A 24,017-nucleotide genomic window follows, 5' to 3' on the forward strand; every position below is an offset into this window, starting at 1 on the left:
TTTTTAGTTAATTTTTCTTTGATTTTATCGATTTTCTTGATTAATCAGTTATTTTTAACACCATAGATTTAACTAATAGTTTTATTAAGTACGATAACTATAGATTTGGGTTTCTGAGTTTATTTTCATATTAATATCTTGATTCTTGAGTTTATTTCTGTCCTGAATGGGAGAAAAAAGAAAAAAAGAAAACACAGAGAGCTATTTTCTAAAAGAGATTGAAGGATAAAATTGTAATTCTGATTACATGCGAAAAAAATTGGCGTGGAGATAATAATTTCTAGCGTGCTCGTAACATTTTCCGGTATACATAACAGACAAACAACACACCTCACTCTTCCCTTCAAATTTCACATATCTGCCTCTACCACCGCCACCTCCTCCTCCTCCTGCATTGTTAACGGAAAGCAGAAAACAGAGCAAAAAACCTCAATTATTCTAAATAATCAAACTCCCAAACCACTGTTAATCCAATCTTCTCTTGTTAAATCTGTTACTGACTTCTTAAATGATGCAGCAGCCACAGCAGACAGGGGACGGCCTCCCCGATCTGGCGCAACTCCAGTCTACCATGCACGCCATTGAGCTCGCCTGCTCTTCTATCCAGGTCTTCTCCTTTTTTCATTCTCCTGTTCACTGAGAATCTGCAAGAAAATAGCACCTTCAAAAACTTAACACAAGGATTTTTTTAAGAAGAAATAGAAATAGGTATAATCAGGTTTTTGTTTAATATCTGACTGAACGCCGCCGTTTTTAGTAATATGTATCAACAACTTAACCGGCGATTAACGCTAGTTGTTGTTGATGTCAATCAGTGATTTTAATCTAATAGTAACGGTCTCTGTTTGAATTATTTGTTGTTAGGCATTTGCATAAACACGTGAATCGTGTGGATGACGTTTGTTAACTGTTTACCCTGTATGTATGTATGCATGTATGGCAGATGCATATAACTCCAGCGGCAGCTGAAGCGACCATTCTGTCGCTAAATCAGTCGCCTCAGCCTTACAAGGCATGTCAATTTATTCTTGGTAAGTGTGCTGCAGTAGTTGTTGATTTTTATCTTGTTGATGGTTTTGGAAGGTATATGAATGGATGATTGGTATCATTAGAGTTTCTATACGAAAATCAGATGTGATGTTCTTGATGATTTTAACTTCTATGTATCAGGGAATTCTCAAATGGGAATGGCAAAGTTTCAAGCAGCTGCTGCGATTCGCGATGCAGCTATTAGGGAATGGAGTCTCCTTACGAGTGATGACAAGATAAGCTTGATAAGGTAATTCTGCGATATTGAAAAGTTATGCGACTTGGTTGAATTTTCTTTCTGCGATATTACCAAGTTATGTGGTATTGGTTGTATTTTCTTTTAGATATTAAGTCTGTGGATGCATGTGTTAATACATGATTGTAATTTTTCTGGTGTACACTACACTTTTTATGTGGAAATTTTGATATATCTTGGCTTGCTTACATGAGTATTTTATCTTTGGTCGTTGATCATGGTTTTGACGAGCGTGTTTTGCTTGCAGTTTCTGTTTGTGCTATGTTATGCAACATGCTGGTTCACCAGAGGGCTATGTCCTAGCAAAGGTTTCTTCTGTGGCTGCTCAATTGATGAAAAGGGGCTGGTAAAGTTGCATGTTTTCATCTTTAAATGCTGAATAGAAATATGTAATGTGTGCAGATGGACACTTAAGTGGCAACAGGTGTATTTTACTTGTGATATTGATGCTCCATGTTTCATAATCATAGACCATGAGACTTGTCATGGAAAGTTCATGTGCCATTGAATGCTATGCATTAACAGTGTGGTTTGGGCGTTAGTTTTATGGTTTGTAGGGCAATCTGCTCAATCTTGCCTGTGATATTACTGCCTCACATTTCATTGACGTGGGCAATAACCTGGACAAATATTGAAGATGGCATGGCTTGTTTGTGAGTGATGTGGTACATGAAATATAAAGTTTGTGATTTTCAAGACGTTGTTGACAACCAGTCTCAGTAACATAGCAGAGCAATATAAAATTATCTATGGTTGTCTTGAATGAACGCAGATCCAATCAATGTGAGTGGATAATTAGCCTTTGGCAGAGTAATGGCACATATGTCCATTTGCCAGTTATTTTTGAAAAATAAAACAAAGATGGTGGAGGAATCCACTGTCTGGGAGTAGTATTTGGTTTTGGAGAATAGTGAAGCATTCCTATTATCTTAATGACTGGTGATGTGGTGGATGTGTTGGCAGAAATCATGGTTAAGGTGATAGTGAAAGTAATGATGTTAAATTGTACTTACTGATGACTCCGGTGATGTGGTGGATGTGGCAGCAGCAATTATGGTTAAGGTGATAGTGGAAGTAATGGTGCTAATTTGTACTTACTGAAGAAGGATGGATGACATGTCAAAGCAGAATTCAAATTTTACTTCCATAAAGAGTGTGTTTTTGAAGATGCTTAAAATTTGAGGCTGAGCAATGTTGAAAAGATGGCATCTGTTAGTTCCATACTACTCATTTCTAGGACAAGTGTTTTGGTCAGTCATTATGGTTTGGTGTTGGTTGCTTTCATTTCTAGTTTTACTGAGATTTTAGGGCCTTTGAAATTTTATTTCTAGTGTTGTACTTCAGTGATGTTGTGATTTATAAATGAATTTCTTACAAGTTTTGATGTATTAATATTATCTATTCTTATGTTACTAGATCACTTGTGTAACTTATTGCAAGCTTTTACTTGGGTTGTAACTGCTCTTTTCCTTGTTAGTGCTTGGTGCTAGTTTGATGTGGATTTGAAGAAAATTTTGTGAAGCTTAGGTTTAAGAGGTCCCTAATATAGTGAAGCACATTTCAAGAATTTTGCCAATTTATGTTGTGAGGAATTGATGGTCTTTATTAATTTATCATTATTTTCTTTTTGATTGTGGACAAGTTAATATCTTGGGAGTAATGATGGAAAATAATTTGTATACAGGATCGATTTTACAGCTGCTGAGAAGGAGACCTTTTTTTATCAGGTATTGCAGCTGTTTAATATTCTTCTCTTGAAAACTTGTTTAGTATTACATGCTTCATTTTGGTCAGCCTTGCCCGACTATTTTTTCCTTGCTGGTTTGAGGAAATACTCATTGTTGCTTTGCGCCTCTCTTTGTGCCAACAAGATTTTTCCTTTTTTCACAGAAATAACCTGCTCTTCATATATGTGCTCTTCGTATTGAACATCATCTCGAAATGTTAGGTGCATTCTTACAGATGAGAAATTTTATATTCCAAAGGCATCTAATTTTTCTTATTTGTCATTGAACTGTAACATTACTGAAATTCATCACCTACAGTGTAATATTATACGAGATTGTTCTGCTATTAATTAACAATAAGATAAGTAAGGGTTGTCTCCATGGGCTTATGAAATGACGAGTTCCCATTGGTGACTTTCAAATTTGCAATAGGTTAATTAATTAGCAACTGAACTCAACAGAAGAGGAAATGCATGTTCATGGACACATTAAATCTGTTATTCATAACATATTAAAATTAAAGGAGGATACCTTTTCTGACCATTTCCATTGCCCATATACCAGCATAAGCCAATGTTTTCTTTTGCTGTTATCTTTATGCTTAATCACTTTTGAACTGTGAACAGTATTACTTTTTGTGATGTCGAAATTTTCTTCTGTGGCATACCAGTTGTTGCAAGCACGCCCACTCCAGCATGCAGATACACATGTAAATTGAGTGCATGCTCGTAGATATTGTCTAACAATTTTTCACCTGCAGATAAACCAGGCTATTCTTGGCATTCATGGTGTAGATGTGCAGTTCTCTGGAGTCAATTTTCTAGAATCTTTGGTATATACTTTTCTCAAGTTATTTCATTTTATGAGCATGTTGTTTCTGACTGGAATCTACTTTATTTTATTAACATGTTGCTAAAATCTGGGACTAATAATTCCACCATTGCAGGTATCAGAATTCTCACCTTCTACTTCAACTGCCATGGGCCTTCCCAGGGAATTTCATGAGCAATGCCGAATGTTGTTAGAAAAAGACTATGTCAAGGTTCTCCCTATCCTGCTTAATTCTGTGATATTCTTCTATCTATTAACTGTGGAGTTTTCCCTGATACAATGATATTTGTGCATAGGATTCTTTCTTCTTATTGTCTTCCTTGTTCAGACATATTTAATTGTTGTTTTGCTACCTTTTGAATCATAGACATTCTATTGCTGGGCACAAAATGCTGCTGCAAGTGTCACAAGGAGAATAACTGACTCCAATACTGAAGTACCCGAGGTTAAGGTTTGTACTGCAGCACTGCGTCTCATGCTTCAAATCCTGAACTGGGATTTCCGGTACAACACAACTGGCACAAAAGGTGGAAGAAATGCCTTTTTACCTGGAGTTAGAGGTCACAGTTCACCCAAGAAGTCTGACTGCACCATAGTGCAGGTAACAAATTTATTATCTTAAAGTTTCCATGATTAGTGATGTTTTGTTTTGTTCTTGTTTATATTATAGAAAAACTTGGGTGCAAAACTCACGCTTTGAATCTACCATTAGGGTCATATCTATTAAGATCACATTTCATTGATTGTCAATCTATACTTCTTGTAGCCAGGTCCTGCATGGCGTGATGTTCTGATTTCAAGTGGCCATGTTGGGTGGCTCCTGGGTTTATATGCAACTCTAAGGGAGAAGTTTTCTCGTGGTGGCTACTGGCTTGATTGTCCTCTTGCAGTCTCTGCTCGAAAACTTATCATACAGTTCTGCTCCTTGACAGGAACTATATTTCTTTCTGGTTAGTATTATTTCTCTTAACTTTACCTTTTTTATTAGATGATTTCATTCTATGATGCTAATAATCTCTTGATGTTTGCTTTGGTTTAATTAGTAACTATGAGGTTCCTATGCTAAAAATGGTAAGCATATTGCTAATTGTTGAGTTTTTTCTTTAGTTACTGTTCTTACCGAAGAACTTGTTAACAAGAGGTTTAAGATGGAAATTTTGATGCATGCCTTTTCCTCTTACTCCTCCAAATAAAGCTAATTCCTCTGGTCTGTCCAGATAACTACCTCTATTCAACATTCACCATACTTCTTGAGCCAATGACCACGGGGAAATTTTCAATTAAAATGTAGCTCTAGCCCCATAAGCAACCTCTATCCGAAAATTGTACTACCCTGAACTTTAAATAGATTCTCACTCGTTGTTAACACAGAAGCAGATTGCCATGCCCGTAGCTGCTCTAACATTGCATGTAAATCCAAAGTTTAAATGGATTTCTAAAACTTTTAGATGGTCTACTAGTGTGATCTTTAGTTTTGGAAATGAAACAGTAGATTGGTGATTATGATAATTGTTTCTGTAGTTGGGTTATTTCAACAATGAAAGTTGGACTTAGTTGGAAAGTTTTTCAATGATGGTAACGGGAATTATCATTAGAAAAGTATTGAAATTAGATTGAGAAAAAAGTTGGAGTTTATTCATGAGATTGGATGGGGTAAAAGCTGCAGACTTTTTCACAGTTGCATATGTGTGCAATACCAGCATTGACTACTGGACTGTCAGAACAAATAAAATTGCTTGCACATTCAAAGTTTTTTTATTTTGCAACACCTTGAAATTTTTTATCGGAGAGCAACTCTTTGTTCTTTCCTACTGAGGAATGGACTGATCCATTAATAGACATGCTAAGTATTCTGTTCAATAGTGCAGATGATGGACAAATGCAAGAGCATCATTTGCTACAACTGCTTTCTGGGATAATTCAGTGGATTGATCCTCCTGATGCTGTTTCACAAGCAATTGAAGATGGGAAAAGTGAAAGGTCATATTCCTACATATTATACACTTTCAATCACCTGTTTTGCTTCCTGCAAAGTGTCATATTTATTCTGATTGTTTCAGTGAGTTGCTTGATGGATGCCGTGCACTTTTATCTATCGCAACTGTCACAAACCCTATTGTGTTAGACAATCTGTTAAAATCCATAAGGTCAGTGGGAGAATTATATCCTGTATTAGCACTTCCACTTTTTAGATCTCTTTTGAAGTGGAGATATGCTATTTCTGCTTTGTGTTTTGTGTATTTGGCAAGCATTGCATCATGCCATATATTCTTTAAATAATTGGTTTTTTTTGGCTCGATGTTCAGGCCCTTTGGCACTCTTGCCTTTTTATCCACCTTGATGTGTCAAGTTATCAAAGTCCTTTTGACTAAAAACTGCGAGGAGGGGACATGGAGCTGGGAGGCACGTGATATCCTGCTAGATACCTGGACCACCTTACTTGTGGTATATACGTGTTAGTTTGTTCTTGTGAAATTATGTGTGTGATTAAAGGATCACCTTTGTCATTCATTAATTCATTCATCATTGCTTTATTGATAATTGCATGTTTAGGTTTGTCATGGTTCCAAATTTTATGTATAGTTTGCTTTTGCTCGCTGTGGTTACTTCTATTTTTTAGCAGAAGGTATTTTTATCTATGTAAAATTGTTTGTACTTGCCATCAGATTTAGCATTAGTCTTGTCTTGTTATTCTTCTTAGGATAGTATTGGTGGGACAGAGTTGCTTCCACCTGAAGGGATCAATGCTGCAGCCAACCTTTTTGCCTTGATTGTAGACTCTGAGCTAAGAGGTAAGAATGGAGTTTTTTAATGATTGTCTTACTGATTTATTGACTTTTAGATTCATTCATCTTTTTTAGAACTGGTTTAAATAACTATCTTTGCCTGCACAGTGGCTTCTACATCAGCGATGAATGATGATGATGATGATGATGATGACCTGTACTACCTTCAAGCATCTATTACTGGTATGGGAAAAGGTTTCTAAATTTGAAGTGTGTGGATTCACTTTAAATTAGCCATCATTTTGGTTACTATTGAAATGCTTGTTTTATATTTTTCATTTTCGCCCTTGATTGATTCCCCCCCGTCTTTGTTACATGTCATACAGCCATGGATGAGAGGTTAAATTCTTATGCGTTTATTGCAAGAGCAGCAATTGATGTTGCAATTCCTTTGCTCACGAGGCTGTTTTCGGAGCGCTTTGCTGCATTGCATCAGGTACTCTTGATTATTATCTTCGAAGAATATTTTTTATGGAAACTTTTTTTTTTGTGCATCATTGGGAGGAATGATGAGTTTCTTTTGAACTTACAATATATCATTTTACATTAGCCATCACTTATTTGCATTGCACTCAACTGGTCCACTTACGGATTGAATGTTGAATGTTTGTGATAGATCACCAGGACTTGGACTTGTAAAACATTGGAATCTTTAACCCAGGCTTATACTGACTGACTTTTGTTCTTTCAAAGCTTGTCAAGATTTGATAGAATGAAACTGCATCAATTTATTTGTCAATACAATGTATTTTTCTTCATCAAGTTATAATTGGTTGATTTCTTTGATTTGAGATTTAGAAATGAAAATTGAAACTTTTTTAGCATGTAGCACTGAAAAATATTTTCAGAGGCAGGACATACAGAAAAAAGAGCAATAATTTCTTCTTTAGTTATTAATGATGTTTGCTTACATCTCATGTTCTTTATTTTGTAGGGCAGGGGTATTGTTGATCCAACTCCAACTTTGGAGGAACTTTACTCGTTGTTGTTAATAACTGGGCATGTACTTGCAGATGAAGGAGAGGGAGAAACACCCCTGGTACTTGGTTACTTGTGCTTAGTTCTAGGCTTTGTTTAGCATATATGAGTAATATGATGCTTCACATGTAGCATGTTTTATCCCCTTAAATACTCCGAAGTTTACATAAAGGTGCTTGCATTCCCAACAGGGATCTCATTTTGCATTATCTTCTTACTTGTCTTGATTGCTTATTTTAAGAGATGAGAGATTGCTATACTATGTCTAATCTGTAATCTTTGAATAAGTAAACTTTTGATGAGAAAATAAATACATGAATTAACATAATAAGCTAGTATGAATTTTCCAATTTGTGCTTCATTCTTCCAAAGCTAAAATATGGGATGAGGCTCCTTGGGCCCCAATCAAAAGATATTCAATCATGTAAGTGTGCCTTTGTCTATTTTGATACAGAAAGATATCACTGTTTACTTGTTTAAGAGAGAAGTGCCATTGGATATCTCTTTTCTTATCCTCTTTATTTATAAGGGTATTTGTGTTAGTATCATGACTTTTTAAGTAAAATAGTTTCCAGGCCACTTTTGAAATATTGTCTCGGTGTGTGTCTGTTAGTTGGTACGCTAGACTTGTTAAAGTTGCTTGTATTACAAACCAATCTTGTGACTTAATATTCTAATTATGGGGCGTATTGTTTTGTGTTAATTAGGTGCCTAACACAATACAGACTCATTTTCTGGACACGGTGGAAGCAGATAAGCATCCTGTTGTGGTACTCTCCATGTAGGTTTTTTACTTTGCATTCATGGAAAAAGTACTGGATATGTCAAATCTAAGTAGAATATGAGTTCAAAACTGTTCCTTCAAAAACTTCTGCAATTTTGGTTTGCAAGAAGGAAACTAAGGGAAGAAGAGGAAGAGGAACTGCTTACTGTTGCCTGAATGCATGCCCTGTAGCTTATTTTACAAATTTCTGACTAAATCTTTTCCTCTCTGCAATTGAATCATGCAACACATTCACTGTTTTGCTTAATGCAGTTCAATCATAAATTTTGCCCAGCAAAGTTTAGATCCAGAAATGAGAGCTTCGGTTTTCAGTCCCCGGCTCATGGAGGTAGTGAGGTTCATTTTGTCCAAAGTTTCTTTCAGCTTTCTGTTTTTTGGACTTTAGTTCCTTTATGCATTATCGTTATAGGTATGAATACATTGTACTGCTTTCTGAATGTTATAGTTGTAGTAAAGATCTGTTTGTAATGATGTATGGATTGTAGTCATGAGAACTTAAAGAGTGGTATTTTTAAGGTGCAAGATGCATGTACTCCTTGAGTTGTTTTTGGCCAACTATGTCTGTTTCTAGCTTTGTCAACTTGGGCATGTTCCTAGTATCTGGTCAGCATACATTTTTAACGATAGGCATTTAGTTGGCCTATGCCCTCTGTGCCTTTTTTGTTTATAACAAAGATCAGATTGTTGTGCTTCACTGCATTGATACTCTGGTTTCTTTATTGACGCAGAGTATAGCGAAGATAAAACTAGGGTTCTCAAGCCATAAGTTTACAAGCTAAACTATAGAGAAATCTAAAGCCCTAAGGTTACAAGCTAAACTATAGAGAAATCTAGAGAAAATTCTCTGGTATCTTTATTGAATATGAATAATAGTCTTGATCTTCATAAAATAAACTAGACATCTCTATTTATTTTAGTACTAAAATCCTTTATAGGAAATGATTCCTAATTAAAACTTACCTAACTAATATAATCCATCTAGCATTAGGATTTCTAAATAATAAAATACTAGTTAAATTAGAAGTCCTAAGCTAAGTACGAAATAAATAATTAAAATCCAAAATTAATTAAGAAAATAATTAAAATAGGAAAACATTAACTTCAGGCTTTATATCACAGCTGTTTTCGGGTTTCTTTGTGGACTTCTTTTCAGACTTGGTCTTGTCAATATAGTCCATAAACTCCTGAGATAATTGTCTTGCGTTAGTCTTCCCTACTTGAAAAACTCATCCTCGAGTTATTTGTCAGAAATTGAACTTTTTCACCCCAAATGAACAAATACTTCAAATATATTATTGTAGCTAGCTTACTTGCAAAGTAGCATGTTTTTGACATGTGAACTTCAAAATTTAATTTATAGCGCACGTATAATAAGGAAAAATCAATATTTGATGTTATACTTTCTATTCCTATGAAGTCCACTTGTAGTTCTTCCCACATTTTTCTACTTCAAACTTGAGCTCATCATCATCTATGTCCAATACTTCAACTGTTGTATTTAAAGGAATCCCAAAATAATCTTTCATAATATCTCCATAAGACTTGTCAGAAATTATCAATCCTCTTTGTCCTTGTTTGCATGATCATCATTATATAAACCTTCTTCATCATCTCCATCAAGTATGCATAAAACATCCTCACCATCGTAAGATAATAACGTTAATCAATTTATGTCTTTCGGGTTGTAGTTGTTTGTCTTGATTTGACAAGGTCTCGTGGTCTTCATTAAGTTTATCTTCACCAACACCCTTCACATAGACAAGTGGTTGTGTAGATAGAATTTTAGGAATAGGTCTAAAGTAAGGTTGGCCTCGAGTTAAGTCTCTGAACGCATTCCTCTCCTCTTTGAAATTCCTGTTTATGCTTCCTATAAGCCAAAATAGGTATTCTTCATTATATGAATACCTGTAGTCATATTGACCATGAGGGTTTGCACGAACTCGTTCAATGACAAGTTGGCAACAAACGTCATCCCCGACACATGCCTCTCTTCTTTCTCGGTTCATGTTTGCGTGCAACCCTAGTGCCTCAAGCTTAGTTGTAAGGTCATCAACTCTAGTATTAATGTCATCAAACCTAGTTTGCATTTGCCCTTCTAAAGTTGTTATCACTATTGAATGGTGATATAGTTGATTCTAAACAACTTGCATCCCTTGATCATCGTCACGAAGATGTTTGCCACCAGCTGCTCCACGATTCTCTTCATGGTTCGCTATCGATTTGGATGTTGACCTTCTTTGATACCACCTGAAGCGGCGTGTAGCAAAGATAAAATTAGGGTTTTCAAGCCCTAAGGTTACAGACCAAACTGAAGAGAAATCTAGAGAAAATTCTTTGATATCTTTATTGAATATGAATAATAGTCTTGATTTTATAAAATAAACTAGACATGTCTATTTATATTAGTACTAAAATCCTTTATAGGAAAGGATTTCTAATTAAAACTTATCTAATTAATAGAATCCATCTAGTATTAGGATTTCTAAATAGTAAAATACTAGTTAAATTAAAAGTCCTAAGTTAAGTAGGAAACAAATAATTAAAATTCAAAATTAACTAGGAAAATAATTAAAATAGAAAAACAATAACTCCAGGCTCTATATCCGATGTTATCAAGTTTTTTTGTGGACTTCTTCTTAGGCTTGGTCATATAAATATGGTCCATAAATTCCTGGGATAATTGTTCCGCGTCACTTATTATCCTAAGAGTTTTTTGATTGTGCGTCTTATAATGAGTAGATGTGAGCAAACTTTTACTTTCTGTAATTGTCTCCCCCCATCATGATCTAGGATTAACTATTTTAGCTGATATTTTGTGTAGGCTGTTATATGGTTTCTTGCAAGATGGTCTCGTACATATCTATTGTCAGAAGAAATTAGAGACAGCACCCTCAATTCAGGGTATCAGCAGCAGCAGCAACACTCCAGAAAAGCTTTGCTCAGCTTTTTTGGAGAAACTTATCAGGGAAAATTTGTGCTTGACATTATTGTTCGTATCTCAGTGACAACTCTCTTGTCTTATCCTGGGGAGAAGGATTTGCAGGTACAAGTTATGGGAATTTTATGGTTTGACATTTTTGTGGTTTGGCATTTGTGCTTGCTCTACATTCCTTGATCTTAACTCCCTTGCATTTATTTATTTTTTCTCAACTTCCACAATCTACAATCTAACAGTGTAGCCATTTTTCCATCTCCTACGCTTGAGTAGTTGCCAAGCCAAGCTTCATCTTTGGATACTTGTTTCCAAGTTATTACAAACTGGACATAGTGTATTGTGTGTTGTTTATTTGGTACTTTTTATTACTAGAAATACAATTTTGTATCCAAATCATAGATTGAACTTCTTATTGGTGATTGTATTCAAATTATGTTTTGCTCCATGAAGACATTGATGACTTTTTCTTAGTGTACTTGCCAAACTGATCTGTATATGGCTTCTGATTCTGCGAACAAAATCCTACATCCACAACTTAGGGCGCACTCATATGCACTCAGATTCTTGTAAATTGTTATATTTTATCTAATGCAGAAATTGTTGTGCTCAAAATAATAATTCAAATAATGATTATATAATTTGAGATATTCTTAGTTGATTTCTGCTTAAGAGTTCTTGAATTCATTGTCTTTTTATACCTACATATTGGGATTAGGTAAGAGCATAGAAGGCTGTTGAGTTATATTTTCTCATAATCTTCTTAGAATAAAACTGGCAATATTTGTAAAGGTTTTGAACTCTGGATGAATTCATCCTAGCTAATGTAAACTTATCTAGTAGAAATCCTTATTTCCATTTCCATCCCTTTTGGTTACCTGAAGAATCACATTGACGTATTAATAGCATTAGGAACCTCCCCCCTGTAGTTTCAGCCCTTTGATAATCCATGGGCCATGTTAGCTGTGCTGTTCCTTAATAATGCTCTTTCTTCACATGTAACAGGAGTTAACATGCTCCAAACTACTCCATGCTCTTGTTCGGCGAAAAAATATTTGTGGTCAACTTGTTCAACTGGTAAGTGACATGCGTTTACAATATTTTGACTAGCTTAAATATCAATATCGATCATAGTGGTCTCTTTTAATGATATTCAGCCTCGTAACTATAGGCTGGCTACCTTCATACATTTTTCTGGCTGCATTTTTTCCTTTATTAGTATTATCAATGAATGATAAATGATCAAAAAGGTACTTAAATCGTTAATATGACATTCTTTTGGAAATCTTGAAGTAAATTTCTGAATAACTTTATGGTAGAATAGGACGCAATGTATTGGAGGTTTTTTTTTTTTTTTATTTCTAACAGCATTTAATTACTGTTATTTGATCTGTTTCATTTTAAAAAAATAATTTTATAGGACTCATGGCGTGAACTAGCAAATGCATTTGCAAACGGACAAACGTTTTTCGTGTTAAATTCTTCTAATCAGGTGAGTTTCAAATGTTGTCATCTGCTATTATATTCTTGTTGTCTCCAGTTTTAACTATAAGTTATTTTTCTCGTTTAGCGTTCACTGGCTCAAACACTGGTTCTTTCTGCTTCTGGAATGGGTAATTCAGGAGCTTCAAATCAGTGAGTCTTCTGCGTATATTATTATTGTTGTTGTTGTTGTTGTTGTTGTTGTTGTTATTTTCTGATGTCTGCGTATCCTTTTATTAAAGATATGTAAGGAACCTCATGGGTCATATGACAAAGTATCTGGTGGAACTATCTAACAAGAGGGACCTCAAAAATGTTGCTCAACAACCAGATGTCATCCTACAAGTAAACATTGAGTCTTTCTGTTCACTATTTTTTTTTTTTTTTACTAGAAGGATAATCATTTTCTGATAACATTAGGTGAGTTGCTTGTTGGAGCGACTACGTGGAGCTGCCAGTGCCTCTGAACCTCGAACACAGAGAGCTCTTTATGAGATGGGACTCTCTGTGATGAACCCGATTTTGGTTCTTCTTGAAGTGTACAAACATGAGGTACCATAACATATCACTCTAATGACTGCGTATTCTCTTCAAAAAGCTCAAATTGAAAACACATTTTTATATCTCCTAGTATCCAATTCTAGTTTCACCTCCTTAACTACCTTAAACTTTATTTTCTTAAAGTGCATAATTTTTAGGGAAAGACGTTGATTGACTGACTGTTCTGTGCATCCCATCCTCAGTGGGTCACAAACTTTGTTTGATGAATATAGCACATTGTGTTCATATTGGATTTACTTTTAAGGAACATGTTGCTTATTCTGTTTTGGTTTTCTTACATGATGTTCATCGTTACCTGTTGTAATTTCTTGGCACTAATCTCAGTTTATTTTTTAGTCTGCAGTTGTTTATCTGCTACTTAAGTTTGTTGTTGATTTGGTGGATGGCCAAATTTCCTACCTGGAATCCCAAGAAACTGCTGTTGTTGTTGATTTCTGCATGCGTTTGCTTCAGCTTTACTCATCTCACAATATTGGCAAGGTACTTTTCGTGACTGCCTGGTGTCCGATTAAGGTTATTCATGCTAACCCAGAAAAAATAATGGTGGAAGAATCTCTTCCCCTTCCATCTTCATAGAAATGATTGTTTTCTCATAAAACTGCCATCAACTTGCCTCTTGACATCCAAGGCTGTGGTAGAACATTACTTTCATAGGATGCTTTTGGTTGGATTCTTGTATGAAAGATGTTATCTGGCTTTGGCTGAAAGCTTTAGACCATGTTCATCTACATAAAACAAATGGAACAGCAATTTATTCTCTTGCTCCTTTTCTTTTTCTTTTTGGTTGGCTCTTTTCTGGCTTGGGCATGGCCCTTGTGCTGTTCCCATTAAATACTTAACATCTATGCTTTTATAAATCAAAGTTGAAGACAGAGTCAACTCATCCCTAACGCAGACTTTTTTGCCATTTGCGCTTGGCCTATGGATCCACTCCAAGTCCAACAATACTTGTATTTGTGGACCTAACTTAGATAGCAATTTACCTACTCCTGGACAAGGACATGTAATGGGTTAAGTGTAAATCTTTGTGCTTTCATGATAATTTGCTAATTAGTTAATAAAGGTGTTAGTGCTGTGCTATTTAATGATATTGTTGAAAATCTGCAATATAGAATAAGGAATAGTGCCATCCCATGCCCCCCCCCCCCCCCAAAGAGATCTTGGATTCCAACCTAAAAATTGGAAAAGAATTTCGCTTGTAAATGCTAAAATTTGCTAGCATCTATACTCTGTTTGCTTTATTTTTTTGCTCACGTAAGAGAGGCTGAACTTAGACTGTGTGCACACCATGTCTCATAAAATCATCATTCATGTAGCTGAACTCTCCTATTTTCAAATTTAAAAGTAAACTATCTAGAGGTAGTAGGCATGTTTTCTTGTTAATGCTAACTGTGTTTTATGGGGTTTTTGAACTCTCTGATCTACTGATATAATTTGTTCTGAATTCTTATACCCATCCATCGGTATATAATTCTGCTGCATGCTTCTTCTTATTCTTCTTTTTTTTAATATCACATTCGTAATTCATTATGGATAAGATGCAATTTTTCTTTTCGATTACCCCCCAACTCCCTTCACTGTTTCGCAGATATCATTGAGTCTTTCAAGTAGTTTGCTTAGTGAGGCAAAAACTGAGCAGTATAAAGATTTACGTGCTCTTCTTCAGCTTCTTTCAAGTCTTTGTTCAAAAGATCTGGTACCTTTTCTTCTTCATTTTTTCGATTGGGATGAAAATTTTGACCATTTCATAGCTTATTAAGAATTTATGAATATTTCAGGTTGACTTTTCATCAGATTCAGTTGAGACACCGGGGACAAATATATCTGAGGTAAGCTTGTCCTGCAGTTTGAGTATAAATATCATGTACGTGGTTTCTCATGCATTGGTCTTGCAGGTGGTCTACTTTGGACTTCACATAGTTACCCCTCTGATCTCTTTGGAGTTGCTGAAGTACCCTAAGCTTTGCCATGATGTAAGAGTTTTATAGATCATGAGATTTAAAGCTCCATTTTGATCATTGGTAACTTAAGATGGTCCATGACTGTGCAGTACTTCTCGCTACTGTCGCATTTGTTGGAGGTGTATCCTGAAACAGTTGCCCAACTGAACAATGAAGCTTTTGGCCATGTGCTTGGGACCCTTGATTTTGGTCTTCGCCATCAGGTAACTAATGATCCTCCTTTTCTTTTTCTTTTTTGTGCTCTTGATGTAGAACTAGGATGGAATAGAAAAGGGATAGAAAACATAGGACCCGCTAGGCTAGACCTTTGAAATCCACAAGGGATACTTCTTGAAAACATAAGAAACTACCCTGTTGAATCTACAAGAACAACAGATTCTGAAACTCAACTTTATTCTGTCAGAGAATGTGTGCTTACATAGGCACACCAAAGCCATAAATGTACTGAACTAAAAGCGGGAATAAAATGATAGTAACAAGTCCTTGTAGTGAAAAAAAATACCTGATTGCAATATTATGAATTACAAACAGAAAGCTTCCAAAAAAAATGACAACAATGCGCAGTTGATGAATCTACAAATAACTTGAAAATAGCAATGCTTCTCATCGGCCCCAGTTCTCCATTTGGGATAACAAGTGCTTGTTTTTGTTGCATATTGTGTCCATATGTTGTCAAGTCCCTTTAAATAGTTTGGTGCATCTTGTTGGAATATGACACAAATTGGATTGGCAGAGAACCTGAATGTAAGATAGACTTCATAACTCCTTAGTTTTGCTCTACAATTGTGTTTGTGTGAATTTACACAATATATCTTGTATGCATAGCCAACAAGTTTCTTACTAACTGATGACAAGGTATAAACTGCACAGCCTCCACCCACCTACTTTTTGTACCAGGAAATTCTTCCTAAATTTTCGAAGCCATAACTTTTCCATTGGTGGTACAGGACACGGAAGTAGTTAATATGTGCCTGAGCGCTCTGAAAGCTCTTGCTTCCTACCACTATAAGGAGACAGTTGCTGGCAAAACAGGCTTGGGCTCACATGCCAGTGGTGTGGAAGATTCAAGTGGGAATATGCAGGAAGGCATTTTGAGTAGATTCCTTCAATTGTTAATGCAATTACTCCTTTTTGAGGATTACAGGTAATTGGCTTGCTTAATCTACAATGTTGAGGGGAAAAAATAGTTTGTGTTGCATTTAATAAAAGAAATAGGTCAGAATCGTCAACACTTGCAAAACATGTTTGACAATCATTTTACTTCCTTGCAATGCATGATATCATAGTCTGAAGTTCTTCTGTTTGTGTTTCCAGTCCGGATCTGGTTGGTCCTGCAGCGGATGCTCTGTTTCCGTTGATTCTTTGTGAACAAGTTCTTTACCAGGTATTTTCCCCTAAGCTTTTATATAATTTGGACGCTATGTTAATGTTCCATTTCATTATGACATAAAACGCTATCGCATTCCAGCAAGCATTACCACAATTATGTCTTTCAGTATTGAGTGGGTGGCATTTTCATTTCGTAGTCTCCTCCTTGTATTTGCTACAAATGAGTCTCTTATCTCGATAATACTTGAACTATTTTCTCTTTAGTGGATGGAAAGATTAGAAGGCCATTTACTTGCTTATAATTATGAAATACTGGATCAAATAGTCTTGACTTGGTGATATTACAGCAAGTCTTTACTTGTGATATTACATTAATAGTACTTTGTGGTTGACTGCATCGGTAACTTTTGGGAAATAGCAGCTCATCTCTCAGAGGAGAGTGAATGTTGCAAAATTATCTCCTCTCAAGATTCTCCTTCGCATGAACAATTTAATGGAAGGAAAAATTATAATCTCATCACTCCAAAATCTTTTAGATCCCCCTTTCCACCCTGTAACACTTGCAGACAAACACAGATTTATGTCTGGGGATGTCTGTGGTTGCAAGGAGAAGGGGAGAGACTACAACGAGTGTGCACATTTGCTTAAATGTTGTTGGAATGTCTGTCTAAAAATTTAAGAGTCGTTAACACCTTTTCCTTAATGGTGGTTAAACTCGCAATGCATACACACGAACTTTTCATGAAATGTTAGTCAGACAACTCTTTATCTGTTAGTTAATATGGGGCATGTAATGACTGAAAGAGCTGGATAAGTAGCTTCACATGGTAAATATTGCTTCTTTCTGATCGAAGGACATATTTGCAGGGGGCGTGTTTAGTTTGTAGAAGTCAAGCTCACTAGTGTTTAAAATATCAAATTCATTAAATATTTCACAGAATGGTAATAGAACAATATCAAGTTCATTAAATATTTCACAGAATGGTAATAGAACAATGATTAATCGCATCCTTTGCACCCCTTCCCCCAAAGAACAAACAAGTTTTGAATCGGTGTATTTGATTAATGTGTTATGAGGCATTTTTGGTTGCAGAAATTAGCCAATGAGCTTATAGAGAGGCAAACAAATCCAACATTGAGATCAAGGATGGCAAGCGCCTTGCAGTCCCTCACAAGTGCCAATCAGCTTTCATCAACTCTAGATCGCATGAATTACCAAAGATTCAGGAAGAACGTGAACAACTTTTTGATTGAAGTTCGTGGATTCCTGCGGACAATCTGATTTGTGGCCCCGCTCTGTAAATGTAAGCAAAACATCTTGGTTTTCTTATTCTTTGCATTGTTTTCACATGAACTAGGTTTTGGAATCAAAAGGAAAATCCCAGTTTCAACACACAGTATAGTCAGTTTCTGGCTGCTAGCAGAGTGAAGTTAAAACTGTTTGTGATGAATGAAATTGAAGTCGAAACTTTGGTGCAGGCACAAGGGAGTGAAAACGATGGGTTCTGAGTGAAAAGGTGCCTAGGCAGTTACATTACCAGTTTTCTTTCAGTTTCCTGCAGTTCCAAGATAATCCCCGATTGCATGAATAACTCAAAACTTGTCACTTTGTGCTAACACCAAGCTAGGAGTGCTACCTTGCATATCCATCCTAGTTACAAGCACAAGGGCATGCATATGGAAGAAAATCAAAGTGCCCTTTGTCAATGCATGCATGCTAATATAAGCGTGTTAGAATGAACATTGCTTCTATATGCATTAACAAGTATCCATTACATGATGAATAAGCAATGCCTTTTCCATACCTATACAAAGTCCTATCTTTTGTGCTTTCAAAATCTATTTTCTTTAAGGGAAGTTGCATTTCTAATTGTTTTTCATTTAAAAGCATATGTTTTTTTAGGTGGTTTTTATAGTTTTAGAGCTTGCTTGAAATTGTGGTAGCGGGAACGGTTCAAAGTGTTTTTCGTTTAGAAATATATCAAAATAAAGTTTTTTTATTTTTAAAAAAGTACTTTTGACATCAGCACATCAAAATAAAACAACCTGAAAATATAAAACAATTTTTATTTTAAGTAAAATAAAATATCAAAATTTTTAGTAACACGATGTATTAATATTAAAATAAAAAAATATTTTAATATATTTTTAATTAAATAATATTTTTTAAAAAATACTTTTCATCCATCACACTGTCAAACACATTACATAGGTGTTTCCATCCCTTTACTTTGATTGTCAAGCCATCGGATCCTTTCATTGTGTTAGCCTCCGTCATGCAATCTTTTATTCTCCTATGAGGTGAAAAGAGAACATATGATTGTCATGAAGCATCCACCGCAACTCTTTCATTGTGTTAGCCTACTGCTAATGCATGACATACACACAAGTGGTCAGGCCACTTGGACAATGGCATCGCTCACAGCCATTTCTCCGGTCCCCACCAAACAAAATTTATATTTTCATTCTTTAAAGCATAATTAAACTCCACTTGGCAGGTTAACTAAACTTGAATTGGGTTCTAGTGAGTCTTTAAAACAGTGACCCGACAAAATCTTTTCGCCAGCTGTACAACCGGAATTTTTATATTAAAAATAATTTTTTAAAAATAAAAAAAATTATTTTAATATATTTCCAAACAAAATAAAATATTACCCCTACTACCAAATATACCCCGCCTTAAATATTGCCATTTTAATAATAAAAAGAAAGGTTGATCCAATAACAAACAAACATGGTGGATTCGTTCTGACAAGCCTGCTTTCTAGGCCTCGTTCTGCACTTTCATTACAAACAAATAAAAGGATTAAGAGAAAAAAATGACGGCGAGGGATTGGCTCAAAACACCTGAGAAGCTAGAGAAATTCCCATTATGCGATTTAATTGTTTAGAATATAGCATAAATGTATCACGTAATTTTACGACTGCTAGGTTTTATCCCCAGCACAAAGGAGGGGGGCTAAAGGAAGCAAATTAGCAGCACACCCATCTGAAGGTGGCATGGCATGCTGTTTCGGGCATCTCACCTAGATGTCATCACAAGGCTGGCACTTTCTTACGCTTACTTGTGCAATACACTCTTCTTTGGAAGCTTCGGTTTCCTTTGACTCTGGTTCTGAAAGGTCATAGAAACAGATTTTCAGATTGGGTGAATGGAAGAAGATGATTTTGATTCGGGCAAAAACAAGAAGATGTACCTTTTGTCTTTCTAAAGCTCCGTAATCTGTCCTCTCCCTCCAGTTGCTCTTCCGTAATTTGATAGGCCGGTTTCCGACATATTTACCTGAAATCAAGGTTAAGGAAAAGAATTAACACACTGAAACAGCTCAGAAAAGGGGTACGTTCTGAATGAAGGTACGAAATTTTTTTACTTAAATTCATCACTGGGTAAAGGGAATTAAAATATCAACCAAAGATCCAATCAAAATCTATGAGTTCAATAGCCAAGAGTGGACAATGCCCAGTGCCCTTTAATTTAAATATTAGCTACTTTCTCCTCTTCTAATTATCATCCATGTGCAAAAGAGCCAAAGCTGGCTGATAAAATTATGAAATACATGCAAGACGCAACATCTTCTCTTCATAAATATCTTGTTTAGTAGCTGAAAGCCGATCACGTACCCATAGCGAAGTTAAAAGGTAACAAACAGCCATTCAGCCACCTTGTTATATTAAAAGAGAAATGATACAGGCACAGAGGTCAGAGTCTCAAAAACAGGGTCCAAACATTTGTTCCCACCCTTCTCTCCCTCGTAACAGAAACAGTCAACAGCCGCTCATAACAGAACAGCACAACCAAAACAAAAAGGAAAAAAAAGCAGAGAGATTAGAGCTGACTCACCATTCATCTCCTTAAGTGCAGCAGCAAGGTCAGTAGGGTTGGCAAAGCTAACAAATCCATAGCCCTTGGTCTTTCCAGTTCGCTTATCCCTGACAACCTATTATGTGAGGAAGTACAGCATAAGCATATACAGTAACCATTGAAGCTTCCAATAAAAATAAAAAACACCAGGAAAGGGAAAGAAATACAAACAAGAAAAACATATTAGCAAATGCATTCCGTGTGCCGATGAACAGGCACAATAGAACAAACATGCGTTGTCGACATGATCACAGCCCACTCTCCCAGCCACCCACACACATTAAATATGAGGTACCAAGGACCAAACTCAAACTACCAGAGACGAAGCATCATGGTCAAATCCCCAAAAACATAATTAAAATTTGTACCTTATTTCAACAATTAATCTTCTATGAAAAAACTCCCTTTTAGACTCACATACCACAAGGCAATTTCAGAAAACGTAATGTGAAAAAACCCTTATGGAGATTATTCCAACCAAATACAAAAAATCTACATTGAATTAACAGGCCTAGTTTAACCCAGATAATGCTCATTCAAGGTAAATCTTCAAAGGATTTATTAGATTACTCCATCATACTAATAAAACAAAATAAATTCATCACATGCCTGTCCAAGAAAAAATATTGAAGATTATAAATGTTGCTCTCGGTCCACAAACTGAACCAATACCATCAAACCCAAGCATCATGGAGGGCCTAATATATTGACTCTCAAATTTTATAATGATAAAAAAAAAAAACAGTGAATTAGATTATTACATCAATTTGCAATTTGAAAGTTATTCACATGATCAAGATGTCATTCACATGATCAAGATGTCCAGGCAAAATGTAGATTGTAGACAAAGCCTACCTTAGTACACAGAAAAACACTGCTCTGTGCGCTTCAAAGAAAAATCTGAACAGGAAATGTAGAAGTTTCACAGACTAGGCAAACAATTATTCATACAAAAGAAATCAAGAGATGCGAGTGAAACATCAACTTACTCTGGCCAAGTTAAAAGAAGGAAACCTTGAAAATGCTTTTGAAAGAACATCATCATTCACCTCATTACCAAGATCACCACAAAATACGCGGTAGTCATCTGCAACAGCACAATGTGAACACCTTAGATGAGAAATACAGTGATGAATGACCAAAATCAATATCAACAAAAGAACCGTTTCCATGGTCAATCCAACATTATTATATAGAAAAGCTCAAAAGAAAAACAAAATTGCATCAGAGAAGCAACATACTTTCAGGCCATTCTGCAAGAATTGGATCCTCCCATGTCTGGCCAGCAGCTTTACGAGGAATTGCTTTCCTTTTAGTCTCTGCTTTATGTTCAACCTCACTATTTGCAAGGGCTGCTTTCACACTCTCAAGTGCTTCAGGCGTGATCGTTTGTGCATCCCTCTGAAACAACTGGTGCGCCTGTTCAAACACACCACAAAATCATTCACCCCATAAAGAAATAAGATTAAATGAAAAATAAAACAAAAACAATAGTGGAAACATAAAAAGACCCATCAAATTATCATTATCAAATAAAGTAGAACTAAAAACAATCCAAATCAAAGTAGCCAAATTTCGCAACCAATTAGATTGACTATCCGATTTATGCCCATTACATTTACTTCAAAAAATTCCAATATTAACCAGACCCATTCTGAAACATTTTTTTAAAAATCTATCTCATAATCACAAATTCACAATCAATTTTCACACCACCACAAAAAAAAAAAAGCCAATCAAAAACCCTAAAATTAACCATTTCCCCCAAAACCCAAATAAACCACCACAAAAACAAAATGAGCAAAATAACTAACAATCTCACAATTTTCATTTTCCTAATATTAATCAATTTTGAATGAATAAAAATAATTCATCTCATAATTATAAATTTACAACTCGATTTTCACATCACCACAAAAACAATCAATTAAACCGTAAAATCAACCCATTTCCCCAAAACACACTTCACAAAACACAAAAAGGACCAAACGTCACATAAAGTTTTCGCAAGTATAACAAAATCATCCAAAATAAAAAGCCCTAACAAACAAAATAAAAAAAAAAACTGAAATTCAGCAGACAAATGTAGAATTGCTGACCTGTTGGTACTGTGGAAGGGAGTAAACGGGTCCAATCGGGGCAGGCGGATAAACGGGCGCCATGACGGTAGGAGGTGGAGCGACATAGGGTTTTGGGTAAGTTTCCGATTGCTGGAGGTGAAATGGGGTAGGGAAATAAGCGCCGTTTGCTACTGTTGCTGACGTCGATGCTGCGTAAGTGAATTGCTGCGATGTTGAAGAAGATGGAGGGATCGACATGGGTTTTAGGGTTTGATTGAACGACTAGTCGTTCGTGTGTATTGGTGAGAATTGCAGGCTGGATTGGATTTGAAGGAAAGAGAGTCGAATGTTCTGGAGGTTTCGTGGGATATATTGTTGTATTTATTAGGATGCTATGTTCTTTCCAATTTTAACTTCAAGACGACTGCTAATTTTTTTCTTATGAAGTGTCTTTATTTATTTTAATTTTCTTAAACTTCTAGTTCATGGCTCGGTTTCAAAAGGTTATTTAATCTGTTTTTTAAAGTATGTTTTAGTTTTTTTATTGTATGTTAAATATTACAGTGTAAAGAGTTTTTAAGAATAAATTTTATTTAAAAATATATTAAAATAAATTTTTTAATTTTTAATATCAATACATTAAAATTATATATATATAAATAAAGTGAAACACACATTTAAAATACACTCAAATACTTATCATTCTTTCAAATATTTTTTCAATTATTTTTTAATAATTTTAATATATTAATATCAAAAATTAATTTAAAATTAAAAAAATAAAACCATAAAAATAAATAGATTCTTTTGAAAATTTTGTGCTTGTACTTTTTTTTGTTGTTGTTAATGCCATGATGTCTACAGCTTGGAAACGCGATGTAGACCATGTTCTATACAAATTTTATTTTTTTAATTAAAATTTTATTTTTTTTGTATGTTTTGAATCGTTTTAATACAATGATTTTAAAAATATTATTTTTTTAAAAATATTATTTTAATATATTTTACCAGAAAAAATATTTTAAAAAACAACTATAATTATACTTCCAAACAATCAATTATAAAGCAATTACATGCATGAGATTATAAAACTAAAGAAAATTACTCCATGACTTAAAACATAACCTAGTACGTATGGTAAAATTCAGATTACAAAGTTTAATTTTTCAAAATTTAATAAATAAGTTTAATTTTGATTAAACTATAGAATAATAGAGTAATTTTTCAAAAAAGTAAATTAAAAATTAAAATTAGCTAAGAAAATTCAAAATTGTTTAAAAGTATGAAACAATGGATTGAGCATCCAAAATTAATATGGATGCAAAGGTAAGTTTTTTTTTATATAGTATATTAAAATTATCAAAAAACACTTATATAAAATTAATTTAATATTTTTTCAAGTAAAATATATCTAAAAATAAAAATTATTATACTTTCAA

The 24,017-nt window shown here is 34.9% G+C and overlaps 2 protein-coding genes across 4 annotated transcripts; one reads left to right on the forward strand and one right to left on the reverse strand.

Moving 5' to 3' along the window:
- The first annotated feature begins 324 nt into the window (after nt 1–324).
- LOC133668242 (uncharacterized) lies at nt 325–18,494 on the forward strand. 2 transcript variants are annotated; one of them, XM_062088016.1, is made up of 33 exons: nt 325–607; nt 944–1,031; nt 1,171–1,279; nt 1,533–1,631; nt 2,970–3,012; nt 3,773–3,844; nt 3,959–4,054; nt 4,211–4,444; nt 4,610–4,793; nt 5,712–5,823; nt 5,904–5,990; nt 6,150–6,288; nt 6,545–6,635; nt 6,738–6,812; nt 6,956–7,065; nt 7,564–7,668; nt 8,315–8,388; nt 8,644–8,719; nt 11,213–11,434; nt 12,329–12,400; nt 12,744–12,815; nt 12,894–12,958; nt 13,048–13,150; nt 13,226–13,357; nt 13,703–13,846; nt 14,955–15,062; nt 15,145–15,195; nt 15,262–15,339; nt 15,417–15,530; nt 16,275–16,471; nt 16,642–16,711; nt 17,750–17,960; nt 18,136–18,494. In XM_062088016.1, the coding sequence occupies exons 1-32, from the start codon at nt 509–511 to the stop codon at nt 17,936–17,938; spliced, it is 3,510 nt and encodes a 1,169-aa protein (XP_061944000.1). In that variant the 5' UTR covers nt 325–508; the 3' UTR covers nt 17,939–17,960; nt 18,136–18,494. The 2 variants fall into 2 exon arrangements, with proteins under 2 accessions (XP_061944000.1, XP_061943999.1); XM_062088015.1 differs by lacking the exon at nt 18,136–18,494 and having other exon boundaries at nt 17,750–18,134.
- Nucleotides 18,495–19,326: 832 nt separating this feature from the next.
- Nucleotides 19,327–23,002, reverse strand: LOC133668243 (uncharacterized). 2 transcript variants are annotated; one of them, XM_062088017.1, is made up of 6 exons: nt 22,618–22,998; nt 21,760–21,937; nt 21,508–21,605; nt 20,498–20,594; nt 19,854–19,939; nt 19,327–19,771 (listed from the first exon to the last, which is right to left on the reverse strand). In XM_062088017.1, the coding sequence occupies exons 1-6, from the start codon at nt 22,834–22,836 to the stop codon at nt 19,718–19,720; spliced, it is 732 nt and encodes a 243-aa protein (XP_061944001.1). In that variant the 5' UTR covers nt 22,837–22,998; the 3' UTR covers nt 19,327–19,717. The 2 variants fall into 2 exon arrangements, 1 of the variants encoding a protein (XP_061944001.1); XR_009833658.1 differs by lacking the exon at nt 19,327–19,771 and adding an exon at nt 21,374–21,418 and having other exon boundaries at nt 19,855–19,939; nt 22,618–23,002.
- Between the last annotated feature and the right edge of the window lie 1,015 nt (nt 23,003–24,017).

This window comes from Populus nigra, chromosome 11 (assembly GCF_951802175.1).
Source record: "Populus nigra chromosome 11, ddPopNigr1.1, whole genome shotgun sequence".
Classification (NCBI taxonomy): domain Eukaryota; kingdom Viridiplantae; phylum Streptophyta; class Magnoliopsida; order Malpighiales; family Salicaceae; genus Populus; species Populus nigra.

Coding starts and splice junctions, on each gene's coding strand:
- LOC133668242 (XM_062088016.1), top strand. CDS start 509: ATGATGCAGCAGCCACAGCAGACAGGGGACGGCCTCCCCGATCTGGCG. Junction 6,813..6,955: donor CCTTCAAGCATCTATTACTG/GTATGGGAAAAG, acceptor CATGTCATACAG/CCATGGATGAGAGGTTAAAT. Junction 15,340..15,416: donor ACCCTAAGCTTTGCCATGAT/GTAAGAGTTTTA, acceptor ATGACTGTGCAG/TACTTCTCGCTACTGTCGCA.
- LOC133668243 (XM_062088017.1), bottom strand. CDS start 22,836: ATGTCGATCCCTCCATCTTCTTCAACATCGCAGCAATTCACTTACGCA. Junction 21,938..22,617: donor CCCTTCCACAGTACCAACAG/GTCAGCAATTCT, acceptor GTGTTTGAACAG/GCGCACCAGTTGTTTCAGAG. Junction 21,606..21,759: donor TCTTGCAGAATGGCCTGAAA/GTATGTTGCTTC, acceptor GTGCTGTTGCAG/ATGACTACCGCGTATTTTGT.